General features: G+C 46.5%; 1 protein-coding gene across 2 annotated transcripts in view; it reads right to left on the bottom strand.

Moving 5' to 3' along the window:
- Window positions 1–14,246, bottom strand: part of JAG1 (jagged canonical Notch ligand 1) — a 53,752-nt gene that overhangs the window by 23,154 nt on the left and 16,352 nt on the right. Inside the window, exons 4-5 of one of the 2 annotated variants that reach the window (XM_044454527.1) lie at window positions 6,145–6,399; window positions 3,539–3,599 (exon numbers count right to left, since the gene is read on the bottom strand). In XM_044454527.1, the coding sequence (XP_044310462.1) occupies window positions 3,539–3,599; window positions 6,145–6,399 (316 nt within the window). The remainder of the gene's footprint in view (window positions 1–3,538; window positions 3,600–6,144; window positions 6,400–14,246) is intronic. The other variant, XM_044454528.1, reaches the window with a different exon arrangement.

Genomic DNA, 14,246 nt, shown 5'->3' with positions numbered 1-14,246 from the left:
AGAGAGAGAGAGAGAGAGAGAGAGAGAGAGAGAGAGAGATCTATGCATTATTGTTTTAGTTCTTAGAGAAGCTTTGGCCAGCGATTTATTTTTAAATGGTTGCATTTGTAACATAACGGACTATGAGTCATCCCAACTTAATGGAAAAAAGAATTATAATCTTGTTTCTCAGCGTCCAAGAAGATAATTGAGGCTGGGGTATCAGGAAGGACAGCAACACTGCTGGAGGACTATGCAAAAGAAGTGTGGGAAAGTTGCACCTTAAGTAAATAAGGGCAGTAGTGCATGTCTGGGCAGCGAGTGGGAGGCGAGAGGCAGCGCAAGGCTTGAACTCTTGAAACAAACCCTGTTGTTCTGGCTAGTAAAGAATGTGGGCAAACCCTGTAAGGCCCTTTGCGCCGGATGACAGAAGCAGAAATCTTTTGTCGCTTTGGCTCAGGCACCTCCTGGGATCCAGCCCAGCCAGAACGGGGCACAGAAATACAGCCTGACACAAAAACAGACACCCCAGTTCTGTCCTGCATTTTGGACTTGATGAATTTTTACACCTCCGCTCTTGTCTGAGGGCTGGTGCATTACACTACCAAGGGAGAGGGGAAAGCTGACCAAGGGGGGGTCCCCAAGAAAGCAAAGCAGAGGCCCAGCTCCCTGAACACACGACATGCACAAGATGGAGCAGAGCAAGAGATGCGACTCTGGAAACAACCTGCGCCCCAGCCCACAAGTCAGATCCGGGGTGCTCCGGTTACAGCTGCTACACACCTGATGCTCTCAAGGGAGATGTTTCAGGAAGGGAAACAAGGGGAAAAGGCACTGTAGGCTTCTGCAGAGAACAGCCTGACCATGAGACGCACACGGGACTCAAGCAAAGAGCTAGCGCTTCTCCTGCAAGAGCTCTTAGAGCTACTCTTCCTCTCGGCACCAGTCCAGCTGCTAATCCCAGTACAGGTGCCAGGGCAGGACACCCCACACAGGCAAGCAAAAAAGGGGGGCAGGAGGTACATCTCCAGATGCTTGGGTCTTCAGCTCCCAGAGGTCCCCCTTGGCATGGCCGATAGTCAGAAATGCTGGGAGCTGATGCCCGAAACATCTCGAGATCCACTTATGCCCATCTCTGCTGTATTTCATTCCTGTTTTATTTATTTATTTTTATTTATTAAAACATTTTTATGCCGCCCCATTCGCCGAAGCCTCGGGGCAGCTTACAACTGTTGTGGCCGTCATCATCACCCACATTTCTATGCTGCCCACAGCCAAAGCTCTCTGGGCAGTTTCTCCCACCCTGCATCTCCCTGTGCGGCATGTGAATCGTGTGCATGACCTGAGCCTACCACAACCCGGCAGTGTTAGCCACGCAAAGGGCAGGCACTCATTCTCCGGCACAGGGAAGGTTCCTCTTGGCAGAGGCAAGGCTTCAGCCATTGTGACTGCTGGCCAAACCACTCACGAGCCTTTCGGCCAAGCGTTTTCCGGTACGGAGCAGCAGCCTTCACCCTCGTGGAGATGCCTGCTCACAGCTGCTGAAGTTTGGCACTGGCTAAGCACGTTCTTGAAACCAGGCCCAGGGACCAGGTGCTCCAGGCGCTGATGAGGGCTCATCATTCTCTGTGCCTCTCTTTGCTCTCCAGAGACTGTTTTCCAGCAGGTCAAGGAACCTCCCCACACCCCTGCCCATGCCAACCACAAGGGACACTTGGCCCAGGTAGTTACCAGCTGCGGTAACTAAAGGCTCCCAGCTTCACACATCTCTTTCCCTTTCAGGAGCCCCTCCATCCTGGGCGCATTGCCCTACAGGCCCTGTTTCTGCTGCCAGGGAGCTGCACATACTGCATGCGCCTCAGAAGGGTCTGGCTTCCAGATGGATTTGGGGTGGGGGAAGCACGCAAGCTGGGCTTGGGGCAGGGGCTCCTCTTCTGCCTGCTCGCTCAAGCTCCCGGGATGATGCACGGGCAGGTTTCTTGCAGTGCACAAGGGACTGCAGTGGCTGCTGCTTGGGTGCATGAGGAACTCAATGAGGCTCAGCGTGGAGGGAGGGAGGCCTGGCTGAAATGCCACCTGGCAGGACTGGCTTGCAAAGCAATGTGGAGGAGAGGGGGAGTGAGCCCAGCGGCTGCCCAAAAGAGAGCTTGGCTCGTGCAGGCCCCTGTGCTGCCACACTCCCCGACTAGCTCGGATGTGCCTGGCTGTGGTGGGGAGGTAGCCACTTTCATTATGTGGAACTGTACCCTGGAGCTGAGCCTTCTCCCAGGTGGGTCAATCCTAAATTGCTCCATGGGATCAGGGCTTCTGGCAGCTTTGACTGGGCCTTGTGGCCAGGATCACAAATGCCCCAAGCACAGGCCCTCTTCCAGAGACTGAGCAGCTCTGCCTGGGATGTGCCGTCAGCACCTGCAAGTTCCCCCTGGCACTGCTTGTTTGTGGAGGTTCTCAGGTTTGCACAAGTGTGATTTCTTCCCAGATGAGGCTCTGATTCCATCCACTGCTTCCCAACCCCCAAGCCCTACCCCAGGGGTGCTGAGCAGCATTCCGCGCCCCAGGGCAGAAATCCATTTCAGAGCTGTTTGGGGGGGGGGGCCTGCAGCACACATGCCCTGAAGGCAAAATGCAATGGGGACAAGGACTGCCAGTTCATTTTAGCTGAAAGCTCTGACGGACAGTAACTATGCCCAAGGAGAGGAGTTTTGGAGCTGCGGAAGGCCGGCACCACTGTGAGTCTGTGCCTGCGCCTCTCCTTGTTGCCTCTGAGAAACAGACAGAAAATTATCTGGTTTCTGGAAAAGGATGCAGTGTTCAAAGCAAGGGTCCCATGCCCCAACATCCAACAACCCTACTCAGATGCAAAGCGAACACAAGAACCACGGACGTAACACGCCACAAATCTTGGCCTTCCAAAGGAAACACTTGCACTGCTTGGTGGTAGACCAGGCCATTCCCCTCCACACGCACCCTCCCCACTGTCTGCTTGCCAGAATAGAAGGGAGACTTCAAAGAACGCCAGCAATACTTTGCCTTCAACAGTATCCACGGACAAGATTCCTTCCCTGCTATTAACCTCTCATCACTCTGAAGTCTGGCTCCCAGGACCAGAGGGACCAAGAGGTTGCATTAATCCTATTCTGAAGAATGCTCGACTTTTGCCTATTGATGGAAAAAGTTGAGGGAAGGGTGCGGAGGGGGAGGGGTAAAAGCAGCAATGTAATTAAACTGACTAGAGGAAAATGCCTTGATCAGCAGATTACACACAACGGCCTCGTACGAAGAATTCAGCTGCAGCTCGTTACAAAACATCCACAGTACATTTGTCCTTTTGCTGTTTGATTCGCTCAAATTTATAAAACGCTGAAGTTTTCAGAGGAAAGCAAAGCAAGCTTTCCAAAAGTTCTCCAAGGTATTGACACTTCACTTGGCAAAGCTGGCACGAAGAACATGTGCTTAATGTTAAGAACGCAGCAGGAGAGAAAGAGCACCTTGCTCCTTTGCCTGGGTTTACTTTGAAGAGTTATGGTCATTTAGCAAAAGGAGGATTTGTTTGGCTTACCTGCACTCTCCGGGAATTTTACAAGTACCATGTTTGGGGCTGCAACCCTGACGACAGATGGCTGCAAAGAGAAAAGGGGGGATTTAAAAAGTGGGGGGTTAAATGGGCCTTCACTCTCGTGGGAACCTTTTAATCCCCTGCTAGTACTGTAATCCTACCAAATCCAAGGTTTAAACAGGTCCCTTGGATCAAGTCTACTGGAAAAGAAACTGAGGTAGGCAAGGCCTCATGACAGCAATTCCAACAATCTACAAAGAAAGCATCGCTGCCCAATCTCATCCAAGGCCTTCCCTTAAACACAAAGGAAGCTATTTAAAACCCTTTTTGGAGACTTTTAAAACCTTTAGTGGCCTGCAACACTCTCCTTTTTGATGTTCATCCCCTTTGAAGAGGCAGGTTTGAGAGCCATTGGAAACTTATCAGGCACTTAAGGGAAAACACACTTTAACAATCCATACAGTTCAAGGTTTTTACTGATAGTTTCGCTTCCCTTGTCATCTTGGTATACTTAAAAAAAGAAATTCTGCTTTTTGTACTGTGAAACATCCTATTTACATACCAACATTTCATTATTCTATATCTATCCTTCCCCATTATCTTTTGCAAGGAACTCAAGGGTCTAATAATTTGATCCACACAAAACCCTGTGAGCTGGTCAGACTGTAAGTCGGTGACTGACCCAAAGTGACCTATTTGGCTTCATGGCCAAGTGAAACCTTGAGTGGGGACTAGAACCCAGTACTCAGTCCAATACTATAACCACTACACTAGCTCTGTGCACATGTGAGCATAAGAAGTTGCCTTAGAGCAGGGGAGGGGAACCTTTTCCAACTTGAGCATCACATTGTATTGTGGTTCGCATCCAGGACAGAGATGACTGTGAAATCCTCTGCAAAAAGTGGGCAGGATCAAAATGAAAGCAGGCATGGCTACTGTACCCAGTCTTCTGTATATCTGCATGAATCCCACATCTTTTCTCAAACAAAGCCACCCTCCCCCAGCCTACTTGCCACAATAATCAAGTGTGGGGCAAAGTAAAAAATCCCACTGAAACTAATGGGATTTCCCCCACAAGCCAAAGAGCCGCAGAGAAGTAATATTTGGCAAATGGGTTGCAGCACACTGGGAAAGCTAACCCTTCCCTTTCCAGCTGTAATCTCCATCTCCAGTTCCCCCCCCCCCACCACACACACTTTGCTGCATGCAGAGGTGGAGGAAAAGCCCCATGAGGCAAAGATTTTTTGCTTTAGATCATAAGTCCACCTTTCCCACTGTTGTTTGCCCACCTTGGTCTTGGTCAGAGGTCTTTCCCATCATCCTGCCACCAGCTCCTTTTCTTCAAAACTAGCACTGGACCTTGGACCTTCAGCATGCAAAGCAGCTGCTCTGCCACTCACTTACAGCCCCTTGGGTGCTTAGTGAATAAAGGACCCATCCAGCTAAATCTGGATGTCTCCCTCTCACCTCCTCCTCTGCTCAAAAATCTAAGTCATATGAGCCACTGAATAGAACTCACAAGGGGCAGTATAACTGAGCATCACTAAACTGGGCACAAAGATTGCTTGGGGGTTCTCCTGGACGCACTGCTTGCTGGGGAAGGTCAGACGATAAGGTGGCCAGCCATGCTTTCCAGCAGCTTAGGCTGGTACTCCAGCTCCAGGCCTACCGGGAAAATTCTGACTTTACTCAGTTGAACTGGTGAGGTCCAGACTGAACTACTACAATGTATTGTGTGGGACCACCCTTTAAAGATGGTCCATAAACTTCACCCCATGCAAAATGCCACTGTCTAAATTCTGGCAAGGACTAAGCTGTAAGTTCATGTGATACTTAAACAGTACCACCTGCATTGATTATGCTGCATTTCTGAGCCCACTTTAAAATGCATGTTTTAACCTTTAACAAAGTTTGCAGCAAAATCACTTGAAGGGCTGCATTCAGTCATCCCAACCTGCCCACACTTGATTGATTTATCTACTGTGGCCCATATCTAAAAATATCTCTTATCTGTATCATAATTAATGGAGGTCTTTCTTGCTAGGCCATCTTAGAGAGCAATCCTTTTGCTGGGTACAACAGGGAGGCCTTTTCTGCAGCGGCCCCTCATTTCTGAAAACACTTCCTGCTGAAGTCTGCCAAACACCACGTTCAAGACTTCTTGTCTCCCTTGTCTTCTCCTAAGTTGGGGTCTTTATAAGGCTCCTGGTGGTTTTGACTACAATTGGTTTTGCTTTTAGCATCTGGAAGTAGAATGCTGGTTTCCTGTTGTCACTGGCTTTTAGGGCACAAACAATATTTATTGTTTTATTCTTATCTTCTCAGCAGCCCTAAGAGAGGTTTGTACCTTACAAGATGGCCTAAAATATTTTAAATACAAAATAAATAAGAGCCTCCAGCTATGCCCAGAGTTACAAAGGACAACTATTCTGAGTGGCTGGTCTGTCATGTTTTACTTTCCCTGAAAAGGCTGCAATGAACAAACACCTTTCTCTTCTAGAGTTCAGGGGATACCAATGAGCCTCAGAAAGACAATGAATACCACTGAGTCTAAAGACTACAAGCCAAATAGTACTCAGCCAGGGAAACACAAAAATGGCATCACAAACCTGTTTTACAATCCAGTTCCATCCAGCCCTCCATGCAAGTCTTGTTGCCATTCTGATCACAGGTGTAGTGTCCAAAGAAGTCATCCCTGGGTCGGCAAAACTTGTTGCAGCCAAAGCCATAATAATGTTCATCACAAGTGACCCTAATCTGGTACTCAAAGTGTGCCACGCCTGCATTTTGTTTCAGAACCTGCCACTGACGGCTCGGGTTGATCATTCCAGAGTGAGACGCTTTTTCGATAATGCGATCTGCATCTTGAAAAAGAAAAAGGAATAAGCAAAAGTCAATGAGGAGGAAAACACACCTTACAGGTCTCTGCCATCGCAGTGCCACGACTCATCGCAATGGTTCGCAGGGGACGTGTGGGACGGCTGCAACTGGGTGGAACGAAGCCCAGGGCTGCTGAGCGGACAAGCCTAGAAGTCACTACAGGGGATTTGGATCCTCTTCAAGAACTCAGGGCTGTGCCACGCATTCATTTCCCCTGCGGAAATCACTTGTACACCTTTTCTTTCCTCAACACACTGGAAGTACTTAGTCCTTCTTCCACTCTGTCTGCACACACTGCAGGAAGCCAGTGGCCGCTTGCATGTGGGTGAACATTAGATTATGCAATTCTTGCACAAGAGCAGCAAGTGATCTTCCACCCCAATGGCGCCATGGCCAAATAATGCTGTTCATACAAGATTAATTTAACTGCGGGAAGAGTAGATAGCATTTATTACTATTTAAACTATAAATTAGCAACTGTCTTGAAGATTAAGACACTGCACCAAGGGAGGGAGGGAAGAAAGTTAACCCTCCCTGTACATTTAAAAGTCAAGCGTATGAAGGATATGCTATACCAAACACTTAGGGCTGTCTCTACTCTGACTGTCCTTTAAGGGAAGAATGGCTTTTGCCATGCAGCCCCGCATGTGATCCTCAACTCTGCAACGGAGGCTTAAGGGACTCTGCAAAGCAGACTGGGGGAGCCAATCAGGGTGCAAGAGGGAGCCTGCTCCAGTGACAGTGGATAAAACCCTTCACTCTTTGGCTCTCCCTTTTTAGCTCAATGTATCAAGTACCACTAAACAACAAACTAAATGGCACACAGATTAATGCAGGCAAAGAAAGCCTGTAGGGCCAAAACACAGCCCTTCTGGAATGTGCACGGCTTAAATGCCGAGCAGAAGGAAAACCCCAAATAAGAGAGAGGTGACTAGCAGCAAGAGGAGGGCAAACAGCTGGAACACAACTTCTTCTAACAGTACGAACTGAACTCTCTCTCGTCATGTGGGGCACTTTGTTCTGATCATTCATGCAACAATCAGGTATCCTTTCACAGAGCACTTACTTATAAAGCCCCCGGGCCTTATACAGTAATAGTATTGCAACAGCCTATTTGCTTCGGACAGACAAGTGCCAAGAATTTCCAGACAAGCAGGTATGAGCTAGAGACGTTTTCCCTTCCGAGCAAAGCAGTGACCTTTGGCACTCTGTTTTCATAACCAGCATCATCTCCATAAAACAAATGCAAAGCCAGCCATGATACTGACCCCTCATTCTAGAAGTTAGACTGTTTTAAGCTGCAAGCTTATGCATTTATCTGGGAGCCATTTCCATTGACATCAATGGGGCTCACTTCTGAGCAGGAGTGCACTGTGAAGAGATGTGTCCAATCAGAAGAGCTGCCATAGAAGCCCCTCATTATCTACTTCAAAGCAGAAGCTCCGTTCTAGAGAACTCTTCCCGGCTTCTACGGAAGGCACTAAGCAACTATGTCATATAACCAGAAATGCCAATATTTCACGCTTGCTTGGGACATTGTGTACATATCTGTGGTATTTCACTTTGTAGTCCGGCCTTGTGACTTCAACGATCTGACACTGCCTTACGACTTGCTTCCTAGCAGCATTTGACTACAGCACAAAAAACCTATCCTAAAACATCGAAAAAATATGTGTATATGCTGGGTAAAACCAAATAGGAGGAGAGGGAAGAGAGGGTGGGGGTAGAGAACTGGGGGAAGATGGCATACATATTGGCTAGCATTAGTGCTGAGCTATATTAAAGATGCTGCAGGAGTATATCTGAAATACTAACATTATGAAGGACTAAAATGAACCAAGAAAAAGGGGAAGTGTACTTCTACGGACAGCTTAAACAACCTTATTGGCTTTTTATCTAACTCTGATATACTGAATTTCAGAATTGCAAGCAGAATGTTTTCCTCAAGTTATAGCTCTCTTCCTAGTTCTTCAGTTTTATAAGCAAAAGTTTCTAGGTTAACTATAGCACATAAATAAGTTAATTTAATTTCCCAAAGAAAATCTCAGGAATCCATATCAGCACAAAACTTTTTAAGGCGAACTCCAGGTTACCACCTTGCCTGAGGAAGAGTTTTGGAGAACCTGGAAGCGTGCACAGGGTTTGAGGATCTTTGAGCTGGCCTAATAAAGATACTCTGGATATTGGAGATTTTCTTTCAGATTTTTTTGGCCTTTTGTGTGAGGTTAATTTGAAGCCTCTTATCCATATCATGCTATATTTGATAAAAAGACACTCCCGGGGACAAAGGCAAGAATTTGCTCCTCATCTTCTCACCATGTTGCAGAGACCTTCAGTTCTCCACCATAACCAGACATTTCCAACACAAGAAGATGCTCCAACTGAGACAAACCAATGGCTCTTCCCTATGTGGAAGATACCTGGTGAACACAGAGGAAAGTATGAAGCTATCTTGTATCCAGGTGAGATTATTCTTGGTCCATCCAGCTCTGTGGCTCTCTAAGGTGCCTGGGACAGAGGTCCCCCTGCTTATCCCCCCCCCGCCCCCCAAGCTTTGCTACCCAAGAATCTTATCAACTGGAAGTGTCAGCAGGGACCAAACACAGATACATCAGGATGTTAGCCATGGCTGAGAGAAACCCACGCTGGAAAAGGCCCGTGTAATTATGGGCAGGTGGAAAGTAGGCCTCCAGAGGTTTGGGGCTGTAATGAATTCTTGAACACTGGCCATCCTGGCAGGGAACTTCTGGGAGCTGGAGTCCCAAACATCTGGAGATTTACCTTCTGCCTGCCCCTGCTGTAATGAATAAAAGCACCAGAAGGAGAAAGAGTATGCATCTACTTTGCAGAGAAGGCATGGGATTTATTTATACTATTTGCATATCACCTTTCAAAATATTTGACCTGAGGCAGTGTACAATGAAAATCTCATCCTGAAAAGCTTGCTGAAATACCTGTCCTGAATACATTCTCCATTTCCCTTATAAAGGAGGCACTTGGGGGGGCCAAGCCAGAAGATTGCCCCCCAACTCCAGATGCTTTGGGCTCCAGCCCAAACATCCCAGGAACTGGGTTTTCAGAACACCCAGACAGCTGCTTCAGGCTATCCCTGGATGCAGGATTATGCTTTTGCACACACTACCTGAACCAGGCTGCAGACAGATTCTATCAACAAGAGCCTTTTATTTTGGCCTCCTGCTGTTGAGGCAGTCACCAAAAACTACTGGTAGACATACCAACACAAAGCACTGTCCTTACTGATGTTTCTTCACATAATCCTCTTCTCAGGGAAAGATAAATGATATGAAAAGGAGTGGGGAGATTTAAGGGGGCAGTTTGTGTGAACTGTCTCTTTGTACATAGCATTACTGGCCAGTTATTAGCTCTACTACGCAAGAAAGAAACAACAGATAACTCTCGTAACCAGATGTGGTAGGATTTTCCATATATTCTTCACTCCTTCTCCCCTTCTACCTTGGCAGCACAAACTAACCAAAGGAAATTAGCTCAGAGTTCGACAAACCCACCATTAGCAGGCCACAACGATGGAGGTTAAGGACTAGCAATCCCATGGCGGCAGACAGTGGAAGAATCAAGTCAGTCAGCTTAGAAAGAAAAGAAACTTTATTCTTCCCATTGTCCACGCTGGAATTATAAGCTTTGGATCCAAAGCAGTACCGTAGAAGAAACTACAGTAATAGGAAACTGACTTTGACCCAGGGAAAGGGTACTGGGAAGAGAGAGAGAGAGAGAAAGACAGAGCGTGCCGAAACGTTCAAATATCCCATTTGCAGTTTTGGCTAAGCTTGCCTGCAAGTCCATTCATATTGCTTACACAAATCAAGACTCTCAGAAATGGCAAAGAGACTTTGATCATGAGAAGCACTTTATTGCACTGTTGCCTAATTTGGAATCCAGCTTACTCAGAGTCGGATCACTGGTCCACAGAGCCCATATGGCCTACTCAGACTGACAGGAGCCCTTCAAAGACTCAGAGTGTCTTTTCCAGCAGTCTCAGATATGATCTGTTCCTGCTCAAGATCCTCTGGAACTGTGATATCAGTGACTGAGTGTGCTAAGGAGGCGTTCTACGCCCTTGAGACTTGGCCCTTTCAGAAGTCCTCCGATGATCCATTTTTAAGAAGATATACTGGGGCTGCTAGAAGCTCCTTGGGAGCTTCTTCCTCTCATTTTGCATGTGCGTGATGAGTTGGTTGTCGTCTCAGATATGAAGGAGGCAATCCTGTATACAGTGCCAGTATGGCCTCACAGCTTCAATGCCAAACCTGGCACTGGATTCCCACAATCAGCCTTGATGAGGTTCCCTTCAAAGACAGGGCCTCACCAGTCCGCACTTACTCTAACAGTGCTCAAGAATTTTGATTGTAATTAATTAAAAACCAACCACCATATTACTTTCACAACAGGTATGTGCATTTGCTGTAGAGTGGGAATAAGCTTGCCAATTCCTACAAGCTCACCTTCACAGAGACACACACCCTAAGAACCGACCCATCTTCCCAATCTATGCTCTCACCTTTGCTTTTGGAGAAATTCCAATGACCCTCCTGGTGCTGATGGTTCACATGAAAGATGACTCAGCAGGACACGCCAAAGGGAAAATGCTGCTGCTACAATACAAGTTCTATTCTTCTGGCTCTCTTGCTTTGGAGGAGCAAAGGTAACACTTCCTATGGTCAGCTCCATCCATGCTCTAAAGCCAGAGTACTCCACTTTGGTCAGGAACACGTTTCATGACAAAGCAATGCCACCGTCATTGAAAGAACTGAATTGAGAGCAATTGAAAGAATAAGCCCTTTTACAGGCTCTGCAGAGGTGATGTTTCTAGAAAGTTATCATCAATGACTCTTAAGGACATAGTATAATGTCTACCTCTTCTCTACCCTATAGCATCCCCTACAGCAGATGAGAGTAACTTGTAGTCCAAAACATCTGGAGGTCCCCAGCTTCCACAATCCCTCACCACTGGCTATGCTGGCAAGGGCTGGTGGGAGTGTTATGGTCCTCCAGGTGCTTTAGCTACATTTCCTACTTCTGCCCTGTAGAATCAGAGGCTGAAGACACAGATATGATACACAAAGAGTTCAGAGATGATGTTTCAGTCCAGCGTTCAGAGCAAACAGTTAAGGCATGCTAGCAGCCAGTCAAGCACAAGATGAAGTCATGCCCTCTTATTCTGGCTCCACAGGTTATGCCTGTTGACTTCACAGCTGCTAAACGCCGGCGTTTTCTCCAGCCAGAGCCAGCAGTAGGAGGCAGAAATTGGTGGCAGAAGCACTGGTGAACAGCAGAGGACAGCAGAAAAGGGCAAGACTTCAACCCTTCTTTGATTTCCTAGCATAAAGCCCATTCCTATTGGAAGATGACGCTGAAATGCATCTGAAGAGAGCAACCCAAGCACTAATTTCTAGAGAACATTTGCTACCAGCCAAAACCTCACTTGCTTCCCATTCCTAAATGGGCTGTTCCACCCCATCACATTCTTAAGGAACAAGCAAGAATGGGATTGTTATGTGCCCTGCTCGGACAAGACAGCAAGAGTACACTAAGAATGCTTCCATTGGTTATCTTGAAACAATGGACATTTCTTCCCTTTGAGATTTCCCAAGACTTGAATAAGATGCCACACTGCTGCGGAAGAGCACTGACCTCATGCCCCACTTGTGCACTTCCCAGAAGCATCTGGCCAGCCACCCTGGAAACAAGACACAACTAAGACTGACCCTTGGTCAGCTCCAGCAGCACATCTCTTACGGACTGGATTTTGGAGATTACTATTTTCCAGGTTTTAGACATTCAATGTTGTTCAGGTCCTTAAACAAAATAGAAAACTTCCAATTTTTCCAGTGATCTGATTTCACCGCTGCAGATGAAGCATACATGAAACTAAAAACAGACAAACAAAACAACCCCAAACAGCTGTTTTACTGTAAAGAGTTGCCACTTACATAAGTATCTTATGGAACTTGAGCTACTTAAAAAATAATTAAGAACCCATACTGGGATAATTGTATTCTCATCTATACATCACAAAATTCTAGGAGACATAGTAAAAAGGGGGTTTTCCAAGGGCAAATAAGCTGCATACTGAAGAGAAAGTATTCATTGCAAGGTTCACTGGTATGATCAAATTAAAATACACAATGTTGAAATCTCCTGCAAGTTTAATTATGAACATGTGCAAATCCACATCCAAACTTGGTCAAATGTGTTGTTCAAAAAGAAAAAAAAGACATTTTAACATTTTTGGTGGAGGGCAACTTTGCCTCCAGAATGTTAGAACAAATAAAGGATTCATTGTGAAGCTTTGGAAATTCTGTTTCATGAAATAAAGATGAGATCTATTCAAAACAGAGATAGGACAGACTCCGAATGAAAAGAACTGGGATCCTCCAGCAAACAAGAGCTTCTTTCAAATGCAGGCATTTTCCAACTGAGCCAACACAGTAACACCTGTAAAAGATTTTCCTCTCTTTCACATGTCATTCAGGTGGGCCAGATAAACACCTTTCCCTCACCCCACTGCATTGTCAATACTTTGCTACTATTAGTGCATGAGGGCACAATTGGTTCTAGAACCATAGTTTTCTGGGACTTCTTCCTGCAAGAAGGACTTTATTGCAATAATGCTAATGATGAAACCATCATCTTAATAAGGCCTGCCGAATTAGATGAGGTATCATTCCCTGAGGAAGTTCAGTTTGGAGAAGACTCATTCATAATGATTTATATTCTGCTTTTTCCTTACAAAGAACTCCAAGTGGCTTACATCATTCTCTTCCTACTGCTCTGTCTTATCCCCACAACAACTACCCTGTGAGGTAGGTGGGGCTGAGGGTCTGTGACTGACCCAAAGTCACCCAGTTGGCTCCATGGCTGAGCGGGGACTAGAACCCAGATTGCACGAGTCTCACTCCTACATTCTTAAGCACTACACCACATTGGCTCTCAGTGTGAAGGGAAGACCAGGACTGCAAGGTGAAAATGAAAAATTCAAATATTTCACAATTAATACTATGTTCCCTCCCCCTAGAAATTCCATTCTGTTTTGTTGGATTTTTTAAATTCTCTTAACACAGAATGGCATTTTCTTCAGGTAACTGTGCAGAAGGGGAACCAGTTCTCAGGAACAGCATAGCAGGTATGAGCACTTTCCCCAACCCAGAGCCCTCCAGATGTGGACAACTCCCATCACCTTCAGCTAGGGCACAGGAGGAGGTGTCATCATACACATTAGGAAAACTGTTCTCTTAAATGGAAGTGTTTACCTATTTGGGGCAAACCACTTTGATCCAATTCGCCTTTATAACTGGTTCCATAGCCAAACGGCAGCCTGAAAAATGCTGAACATGTTTTAAGCTTTGAAAAGGAGTTCCCCAGGAATCCAATTCAGTGCAAATAGTCATAACAGACACACCATTTCACACTGAAAGGGGCATGGAGCGAGGGAAGAAGCATGCACGCAAGCCGCAAACTTCAGAAAGCCATTTATTTTGTATCCAAGCCAAGATGCAAGCTCATAGCAAGCTTCACAAGACTGACAATTCTACGCGGCAAAAGAAGGCCTCCAAGATGTCCCCACCTCGAGTTGGCTTCTCCCCTTCTGAAGAGTGAGGTCAGTTGCAGACAAAACCCGTCCCCCTATACTACCCCCTTTAAACAGCACATTTGGCAAAGCACCGTCGCATCATCCATGGGACTCCTATGATTTCCAGGATCGCAGAAGCACTGCCTCGAAGCCATGGCAAGCATACCTGTGAAAAGTGTGGTTCGAGTGACAACGACAGTGCCCGAGAAGACCTGTGGAACA

The sequence above is a fragment of the Varanus komodoensis genome, unplaced genomic scaffold (assembly GCF_004798865.1).
Source record: "Varanus komodoensis strain SLA01 unplaced genomic scaffold, ASM479886v1 scaffold7_3, whole genome shotgun sequence".
NCBI lineage: Eukaryota > Metazoa > Chordata > Lepidosauria > Squamata > Varanidae > Varanus > Varanus komodoensis.
Note: the sequence above shows the minus strand (reverse complement) of the source record. Positions and strands in the feature narration are given on the sequence as shown.